This window comes from Anopheles coluzzii, chromosome 3 (assembly GCF_943734685.1).
Source record: "Anopheles coluzzii chromosome 3, AcolN3, whole genome shotgun sequence".
Lineage (NCBI taxonomy): Eukaryota > Metazoa > Arthropoda > Insecta > Diptera > Culicidae > Anopheles > Anopheles coluzzii.
In genome coordinates, this window is record NC_064671.1 from 16837579 (window position 1) to 16847763 (window position 10185).

Here is a 10185-nt window from a genome sequence, read left to right on the forward strand (position 1 = left end):
TAACAATGTACGAGCGAGTGGTAGTTTCGAACGCCATACAAAATAATTCACCAAACGATACACACACCCAAACGACCGATATAGCTTCATCAAGAAAGAACGGGTCATGCTCCATTGAGCCGGTCCCGTGGCACAGCACTCAATTTGAACGACTTAACAAACATGCCGGCCATGGGTTCAAGCCCCAAATGGACCTTGCCCCTATACGTAGGACTGACTATCCTGCTATAGGTACATCAAAAATTCACTGACAGTCAAGTCCATTTGTGGTTCACGAGAGGCAGGCCTTTGGGGCAAGAACAACAGCTCTTGTACCAAAGAAGAAGAAGATACTCCATCGAATTCAATGGTATTCTCTAGCATCCTTTAAGTAACTCGCCAAGAAGCTACTAATAAGATCTCAAAAACTCATATGGACGCGACTGGGCCAAGCAGATGGCCAGACCTTTCACACTTTGTGCAGACGCGAACTCTTGCAAATAAAACCTGATTGTCCACTTGTAAATTATAGCAAATTTTTTTTAGTAATTTTCAATTATGTCGGTGCAATTTATAACTTTTTGTAGTTTGTTTGTTTATAATTGCTGCTAAGTGTTGATGAAAAAAGGCAAATTAATTCATTCCCTACTCATATTACACTGAGAGGTTACTGTAGTATGAAAATGTATGCCAAAACGAGATAGAAAAGCAAGAGAATTTTCATTTATGGCCCACCATCGGGTCCATCACTTTAAAAGGTCCCTTCACCAAATCTGTACACATGTCATACGCAGAAAGCGGAACAACCCCTAGCCCAGCAGCGGTCAGCTCCAGTTAGCTCCGCTACAGCGCACGATTGGTTTTTATCTACGCAATCATGTATCCTAGCGTATGGCACATACAGAGAGACCTTTTTTTTCCTCCCGTGGCTCCCAAATAGAAAAACCACAAAAAAGCTCCACAATTAGAGAAAGGGGGAGAGGGGAAAAAACACTGACCTCCCCCCATCAAAAAAGGGATAGATTATTAAAAGGTACGACGATGGCGCTTCTCGAGTGGAAAAACACTCTCCGTGTATCTTGATTGCGCGGATGGGATGGAGCCTACGGAAATCGAATAGATTCAACCCGGGCACACACATACACACACACATGAAGGGACATCAAGGATCAAACGGGAAAAGCAAGGAAGGAAAAGAAAGAAGCAAAAGGCGAACATGCAATTTAATGGAAAAAATGTCGCCTATCACCATTCCCTTCCTACTAATCCTCATGTTGTCGTAATTGGATTACAAACATTTTCCGCCCAGTGGTGTGTATGTGTGGCTTTATTCTCACTGTTTGGTCCTTTTATGGCAAGGCCTCCATGAAGGCTACCACCACTTGTGTTTTGTTGGCTTTAATGTACCTTTTTTTTAAGGATTTTCCCAAACATTCGGTACGTATTTTGGCACGGCATTGGCTTAAATCTAACCCCACATCCACCCAAATTGCTCCGTGCCTAAAACCAAAAGCCAAACACAGCCAAACGGATGGGAGGAGAACGTTGCGCAAAAACAGGGGCGCAGGATGCATAACCATCACCCATAAGCACCCCCCCCCCTCCCCACCGCATGATGGTGTCGGGCTTAAGGTCAATGTTATTAGAAAATTCAGTCCCCGAGTGCCGGACACGGTGTAAAGGATTTGGTCACATTTGTTCATTTGCGCTTTTCATCTCCACAAACACAAACACTCACACCACACAAACACAGTGAGAAAGCTAGTTGGAAAAATTGAGCCCAACCCGCGCTTTCTTATAGGAGCACGGACCGAACGGATTAGATGTAGATTTTAACACTGCTGCAGCATCATGCTGGCAGGCAGAAGCTTTTCCGACGCGATAAAAATGCGGTGAATGAAGAACACAAAAAAACATGGTACTGGTTGATAAAACCGTGAAAAACACAGCCACACAAATGACACAGGGATAATCATCGGGACCATCAGGGGAGAAGGGGAAAGGAACGTTTCTGCTGGAATTGCTCGAAAACGTAATTTCAGACCCGTAGCACCCATGATGGGCCGTAGCGGAATGAAATTTTACGTCCCACTGCACTTTCACATTATCTCTCATCTGTTGCTTGCCTTTCGCACTGTACTTCTCGCGGTTGCTGTGTGTGTCGCAACGGAGCGCGGAGTAGTGGAAACGTGGCCAGCGGAAACGGGGTAATGGGTTTGTACCTTCTTGTTTTTTTTTCTCTCTCTCTCGAATAAGTTTGAATAAGAGGAACGCATCAGGCAACAGCTTTCGGTCAGCCTTATTTGCAGGCAGGATTAAGGGCAGAGAGGAGATTACTTCTGCAAGTAGTAGTAGTAGTAGTGGTAGTGGTAGTAGTAGTAACTCAGTAACTGAAATGAGCGTGACATGAAAGCAGAAGCGTTTGGTGTGAAGTGGTATTTTGAAGAAGCGTGTTCATTAGTGTGACTCTTGCTGGGAGAAGTTTATGTGGCGTACACAATATAGGCGTACTAATAAAACGGAGAATCGTACTTTTTTTAAATGCGCTTTTCACAGCAAAAAGCACTGCAGCTAACAGTGATGATAGGCATTTCGCAAAAGGCTTTTATTAAAAGCAGTAAGACGCAATAGCATTTTTTTCGGGATGCAAGAAAACTAATCATAATCATACATGCTACTAATAGAGACACCAGAGCGACTGATCCTGTGGATGCAACTGATCGAGAGGAATGAAGAAGCTTTCGTCTGTGATATCTTTCGCTGGGCTAGTTGTGCTCTTAAAACTAGATGATTTGGGAACTTAAATAAACTACGATCACTCAGTTAATGTTTTATCAACCTCTATAATATAGCTGGTCTATAATAGCTGGACATCATTGGTCTGTGGCTCTTCTATGTAGCTGAAACCTACCAAGGGATCGAGCAAGCGACAGAGAACCTCGGATTGCAGATAGACGAGGCAAAGAGCAAGCTGATGGTGGCCTACCAATAAATAATCCGAATCTACGTAGGCGTGATGTGCAGATAGGTTAACGCACTTTTGAAGCAGTCCCACAATTCACCTAATTTGGGTCAAAGGTCAGCAACGACAATAGCATGATAGCTGAGTTGCGCGCAAGGATGCCTACTGCCAATCGGTCATTCTACAGCCTGAAAAATCAGTTCACCTCAAAGAACCTGTCGCGACGCACGAAGCTGGGACTATATAGTACCTATATAGTTCCGGTACTCACATACGCCTCTGAGACATGGACATTACCCAAATTTGGCGAAACATCAAGCTCATATCAAGTTCGCCAGGCTCCGGTGGGCTGGCCATGTTGTACGCATGAAAACGGACGACCCAGCCCGTAAAGTCTTTTTATGCCGTCCACAAGGACAGAGGAGGCGTGGTAGGCCCAAACTGAGGTGGCAAGATGGCGTGGAGGCGTCCGCCATTATGGCCAAGATAACGGACTGGTAGACCGTGAGCGGTTGGCTTGAGGCAAGCCAAGACCGCAAAGCAGTTGTAGCGCCTGATAAGTATGTAAGTAAGTATAATATCTAGCTAGATGTGGCAGCAAACCTCGGACTGTAGATAGCTGAGGTAACGATCAAACTGTTGGTACTTTCAAACTCGTCCAAGATTTCACCTATCTCGGGGAAAAGGTGAGCACTTACAACAACATTGAGGCTGAGGCTGAGGCGCAAGTATACTAGCTGCCATTCGGTCAACCAGAGAAAGCAATTAGTCTCAAATAAACTGTCACGACGGACGAAGCTGGGACTATATCGTGCCTTAACAGTACCGCATCTGACGAAATTCTCTTAGCCGCATTCGAGAGGAAGATGCTCCGAATCGTCTTTGGCCCCTTATGTGTGGAAGGACAAAGGAAGAGCCTATAGGAGTCGAAGTATTTAGACATTCTAGTTGGAATTCTAAATCAGCCTGTCCAAAAAGGCTGCCGCTAAGTCCATATACCGTTACATATAGTTCCCATAAGAGAGAGTCAAGAAATTGTCCCAAAATTATCAGAACCCTTGATAACCTCTGTAAAAGTGTTAGACAAAACCAGTTTAACATGACTTTGTTCAGATTGGCACGTTAAGTCTTTGAATGATTTACCTCAGTAATATTCTCTTCTAGGTCTTAGCAACGTTAGAATAAAACTTGCTGATGCTTCGGAATCGTTTTGATATTACAACCAAAGATCAAGCTTTAATCCCGAATAATCAGCGATCACAATCGATCAGAGGAAGAAGTTGTTCGAATTTTTGAATTCAATTCAATGATTCAATTTTTGAATTTTGAACAGCATATCGATGACGTTGTAGCCAGAGGAAACCAACTACTTGGCGTGGTTATCCGGACTACTGATGAATTCCGCAACCCCATGTGCATCAAAGCTGTCTACAATAGTATCGTTCGTTCGGTTCTGGAATCGCACAAATCGTAGTCTGGAGCCCAACTAGTGCTTCTTCAATTGCTCGACTTGAGGCGATTCCACGTAAGCTCACGCGATATACCCTACGCCTACTTCCCTGAAAGGATCGCAATAATCTTCCTCCGTATGCTGCGCGGTGCCATCTTCCAAGCCTTGAACCTCTGTCCGTTAGAAGACGCAATGCACAGTGCTCTTTCATCGCTGGTTTGCTAAATGGCTCTGTCAACCCATCGCCTTTGTTGCATCGAGTCGATATCTTTGCATCATCCCGAACACTTAGGTCTAAAGAGACTCTACGGCTCGCTCAACCTCGTTCCAGCGCTGGTCGGTCTGACCCTATGTTCCGCATGTCGGCTGTATTTCACACTGTTTCGGATTGCTTCGACTTCAGCATCTCAACTCAGTGCTTCAAGGAACGTCTCCGGCTTCTACCGAGGTCACAGTGAATTGCGATACAAATCTTGATTTTGCAATGTAATTTTGTGTGTGCACTGTTACCCATCTTAATAAGGCCATAAGGCCTGTTGAAAATTAACCAATAAATAATAATAATAATAATAATAATAATATAATTTCGCAAAGATTAACTTTATAGTGTACACAGTTAGTTGGAAGCTTAATAAGTCAGGAAAATCAGGAACCGAGTATCCCTCCCTTCTAATGAGAACCTACAATAAACGGGTAAAAAAACGTAAAATAGCAAAAATATTAGCAATATTTCAATGTTAGAATAATTCCAATTTCTTTCAATATTTTTTAACTACAAAAGATGGTGATATTTTGTAATAACCAAAAATAATCGCTTTTTCCTATGTTTTTAATACGCTTTTATTACTGATCAATGTGTGTATTACCAAAGGATTACAAATGCCGTCACTACACCGCTGCTTTAGAATAGTAGTGTGTGGTGTGTCTCTGTGTGTGTGAGTAGTATTCGTAAAATGTTTAGCTACGATATTTTTTTCCTCCATTGTATCCTCTATCTTAATCTCTCTCTCTCTTCCTCTCGAAAAGCTCTCCGGTTGATTAGCTGCAAATGTTAATTTACGCTCCTCCTACGGTGATGTTTTTTCTTTCTTTCTCTCTCTCTCTCTCTTTCTCTTTGATTAATGTTCCACCATGATGGAGCCATTTTGTTTTCGTTTTCTACTTCTGTTCTGTTACTATGTTAGTTATCGTTCTGCTTATCTTATGGTTCACCTGTTTGATATTTTCATGTTTCGTGTGTTTAGTAGGTTTCTGCTACGCAACTATTTTCATTTTTGTTTATCAGTTTTGCATTTGCATTTTTCACATGGTTAATTTATCAGAAGCTCTTTGTTAGTTTGGGGGTTTCTCGCCGCAATCGGTTTGTCATAAACTTTACGCAAAAAGCGAGCAAATACATTTCGGTATAGGAATCTAGCACATCTGTTTCTCTACTGTTCGTTGCTTAACTGTACATGTTGCAGTGGGGAGTGTGGTTTGGATATAACATTTATCCTCACGTTTTTTTTTTTCAATTAAGGTTTTACTTCGTTCAAGTTATTGATCTAATGAAATGTTTTATTTTTCTCTCTGTAATGTAATGTGCATCGAATTTAGCATGTGTTGCTGTAAACTTCCAATCTCACATTCGTTCTGTTTGCTTCGTTTTATCAGAAGTTTAATGTTTTCGTTTTGTCATCGTTTGCTTGTGTTTGTGTTCGCTTCGTGTTAGAATGGAATACATTTAGGATACTTTTGTTTTATCTCATCCTTTCTTCAAACTGGCTTCAAACAAACACATCGCAATTTCGTTGCGATGTTCGTTTGTCTTTCCATTAACTAGTTCGCGTTTGTCGATAAAATAACTTAACCAATACATCACTTTACACTTTGTACAAAATTAATGGCCATTTCCTTAAACTACCACACACACACAATCCGATTCTTTCGTCCTGTACACTCTTGTGATTATGATTATATTTTTGCAGTGTTTTTCGTTTGCATTCGTTCGCTTTCGCATTGCCAATGTGGGTGTGTGTATTTGTTGAAAATTGTATTCTTTTTTCACTATTTTATCGATTTCAGCTTTTCTTGCTAATACAGCGCTTGTGCGTTTATGTTCGATTCGGGTTTTGTTTTAAATCAACACTCATTTAGATTCAATATTCATCCTACGCTCGGTTTCGATTCCAGTTCGTTCATGCTTAAAATGAATTAATCGTGCAAATGATGTGCTCGAAATACATTTAAAAAAACAGTTCGTTTGTATATATTTACAATGTGTTGTTTTTTCGCTGTTTATATTTTGCTCATATTTACAGATGCAGCAGTAAAACGGCACAGGTTTGATTTTAATCTGCTGCCTTCCTTCTTTTTGTTGCGTTTGCGAACGAGTTTAGTGTAATAAATGAAAAATCACCCCATCTGGGGGGTGATGCATAAATAATGGAGTTTTTTGTTGTTGTGTTAAAACTCACACAATCAAAGTGTCACGTAATACGTCACAACTAAAGATAAATATGATTTACCTCGATTTACCTCCACCCCAAAACAAACCAAACAAATACAAAAGACAATGCACAACTCGATCAAGCTGCAATAATGAACCACAAATAATAACGATCACCAATATCGCGTGCACATCCAACACAGAGAGAGAAAATGGTAGAGATCATCACACACAAAGGTCAGGCCAGAACATAATTCGTTTAATGCGAACGTGTTATGCTGACCCGTACAAACGGTTGTGCAGCCACCGAGCATCACCGTTCCATAATTGGACAGACGCGTTTCCGTGCTTTCAGTACCAATCAACCTTTCGGTACCAAATTGACACTCACTCGCTTGTACGGACAGGTTGGAAAGAAGGTAAAATAGGAACGCTATCCACTATGGCCGCTATAGCGGCTGTTGTTTCCTGCCCGGGGACGATTATTTCGAACGCTGTTCTGCGCTTATGCTTCTGATTTCTGGCACTATAAATACAACTTTTACCCTTTTTTATCGTACCGCACCTCGAGGCATTCATTCATTGATAATAATAGTTGTTGTGCTGCCGCTTGCACAGTGCAGCATATTAATCGATTTCAAATCGATTTCACACGTCCCTTTTTCCTCTTTCCATAATACGCACCCGGAGGAGTGTGCAGGAGTTTTATTTTAAAATCTCGTACGTCCGGCTTTACCTTCCCCAATTAACGGGGTCTCACTGTTTTTTTTATTATTACGGTCATTATTTTGCAGCATTTCTTTCCATGCTTCCTTCCCATCATTCGCTATCGAGCACTTGCCAATTAATAAATCGCAAACGGCCGGAAAACCCACTTCTTACTTCCCACTTCCCTCTCATTCGCACATTCATTTGCAACTCGTTATGCTGTGCGTTGTGCTTATCATCATCGAGGGTGCTGAATTTTTCATCGAGTATCCTTTAATGATCGGTCGGTCGGTTGTTAACCAAAAAAAAAGGAACTAGCTGACCCGGTTTTAATCGTGTGTCATCGTTATTGATCGCTGCATTGGAAAATCATTTAAACAAAAAAGACATGTTCCTTTTCCAATTGCATTTTTAAAAGCAAAGGAAAGCAAATAAATCCAAACATGCACAAATTGAAACATGATACATATTGATTTCCTTTCCATCCCGGATTACTAATTCAGGGAAAAAATGATTCTTTCAAACCAACAAAAAAGCGAAAAATTCTGAAAAGGGATTAATTAAAGCCTAGCTTGTTGTAAACAAAAAGCCTCCAACTGTATGAGGCTAAAATAAATAAAATGCCACGCCAGCTGGATAGCTCCTCCAACGGATAGGTTGCCTCCAGGCACAGAATGCAAATGGGAATATGTGCTAGCGTTATCTTGTATCAAACCCGAGTGCAAACACTGGTTTGCATTAGCATACCCAATGTTAATCGACCGCGATCCGTCCGCGGTGTATTATTGTTGTTTTCTTTTCTTCCTTTGTGTTTGTGCATTAATTGGGCGCAGCGTGGCAACTGCACGTGCCTGCCCGCAAAGGTAACGTAAATTTGCCGCTTTCACTGCCCGGCCGGTACGTTCAAAGATTGAGCTGATTTGGGGTTTCTTTGGTGCGCTACGAGAGAGAGAGAGAGAGAGAGAAAGAAGGCTTACTCGAATGGGCTTAGAGCCGTGCCCGAGAAATTACCTTTCGGGTTGTGAACCTCACGGCCAGGGCAGGGGGATTTGGTAAACGAGCAAAATGCAAATCCTGCGCTAGAGCTCATCTCCCACCGTGCCGATATGTGGCTGTGGCAACCAATTCGGTACATTTCTATTAGCATTTCCTGCCTTCCCCGGTAAGGGTACGGAGCGAGCTAAGGTCGCGAAAAAATCGTGTCCAGTGATGAAAACTGAGCGATAAAGCTGGCGTTCGGTCCGGTTCGGAGTTCATGCCTGTGGGAGAGACATGCCCATGCGGTTCAGTGCTTAACCTTTTTACCTCTACCTTTCTTCTCTTTCTGCTGCTGCGATTGGGACATTTTGGTTCGACATTTTCGACAAACATTCGATTGTTTGTGTAGCGATTATGAGCGAGTTGTACAATTTGTGTCACCGCATGGGAACGTATGGATTCAGGTCAGTGGTGCTAAAATCAGAAGGAAACATACATACGCATAAAACAAGAACCAAAATGCTTCTCTTAAATCCTAACCTTCTCATTTGTCTGTGACGGACTTATTTATATAAAAAAATAGCTTCTTAAACTACATTCTCTAATATTCTAATTTCTACACGCCACAAGCTATATGCAAGAAAGGAATCGCGTCTCTTCCCCACCATCATCGTCTGCTATCTCTTACCCGTGCCCCGTGGGCGTACGACAGAAGCCGATGGAGGGGGTGGGTGTGTTGTGATGTGTGTTCATCTTATCGATCCGTGTAACCCAACTGCAAAACCCCGTACCGCTCCCTAGTGGTAGTCCATCCGCGGCGCATCCAGGCCGGTGTGCAGGGTCAGCGTTACGCCACGATTGACGCTGACGGCCGGATAGAACACGCCGTACAGATCGCGGAACGCCACCGAGCCCTGCGGCATCTCGTTCACGATGAAGTGTAGCGTGTGCCGTTCGAGGTCAAGCAGCACGCCGACCGTACTGCCCGTCGAGATGCCACCCTCGACACGCCGCTCGTGCACGCTGTTGTGCTGGAACCAGGACCGCTGCCGATCGATGTACATCGCAAAGCCCTTGTCATCTTTGCCTGGAGGTGAGGCGAGGTGCAACGAATCAGACAAACAACAAACAGAAGATACATTAGTTGTAGCGCGTTTGAGGTAACACGCTGGCGCAGAGCATCATCATCATCGCAACAAACGTACGAAGAGTACCTACCGAGCATCTTATCGCGGGCCACATCTAGCCGCGCCACGCCAAAGGCCGGATCCGTGTCGGCGGTGTACTTGTCGATGGTAAACTCCCAGTAGTGGACGCCGCGCGAAAACCCGACCGAGCCGAGCGCCACCCGATGCTCCCAGCCGTCCGCCGAGACGGTTTGGTTTTCGCTCGAGAAGTTCAGCCCGGAACAGGGGCCCCCGCTCAGGACCGAATCGAATGTGAACCAGGCAACTGGAAAGGAAGGAACGTGGTTAGAAAGTGTGCTCTTTTGATTGGCTTTCGAGAGTGCAAAGATACATCGTAAACGGTGGTGCGATTGATGTGATGGCACTTGGAAGATGAAACGGAACTTCATTTTCTGTAGTCAGTGCTGCAAAATGTCACAAAACAAAACAAAAATCTGACTGAAACAAAATCCATGTGAGCGTCACGTACTCAATTGTGATAATCAGAGGTGAT

General features: G+C 43.2%; 1 protein-coding gene across 2 annotated transcripts in view; it reads right to left on the reverse strand.

Moving 5' to 3' along the window:
• Positions 1-5494: 5494 nt before the first annotated feature.
• Positions 5495-10185, reverse strand: part of LOC120955986 (E3 ubiquitin-protein ligase TRIM9) — a 109404-nt gene continuing 104713 nt past the window's right edge. For both annotated transcript variants that reach the window (XM_040377296.2, XM_040377294.2), the window contains 2 exons: positions 9724-9957; positions 5495-9592 (listed from right to left, as the gene is read on the reverse strand). In XM_040377296.2, the coding sequence (XP_040233230.1) occupies positions 9303-9592; positions 9724-9957 (524 nt within the window). In that variant the 3' untranslated portion in view covers positions 5495-9302. The remainder of the gene's footprint in view (positions 9593-9723; positions 9958-10185) is intronic.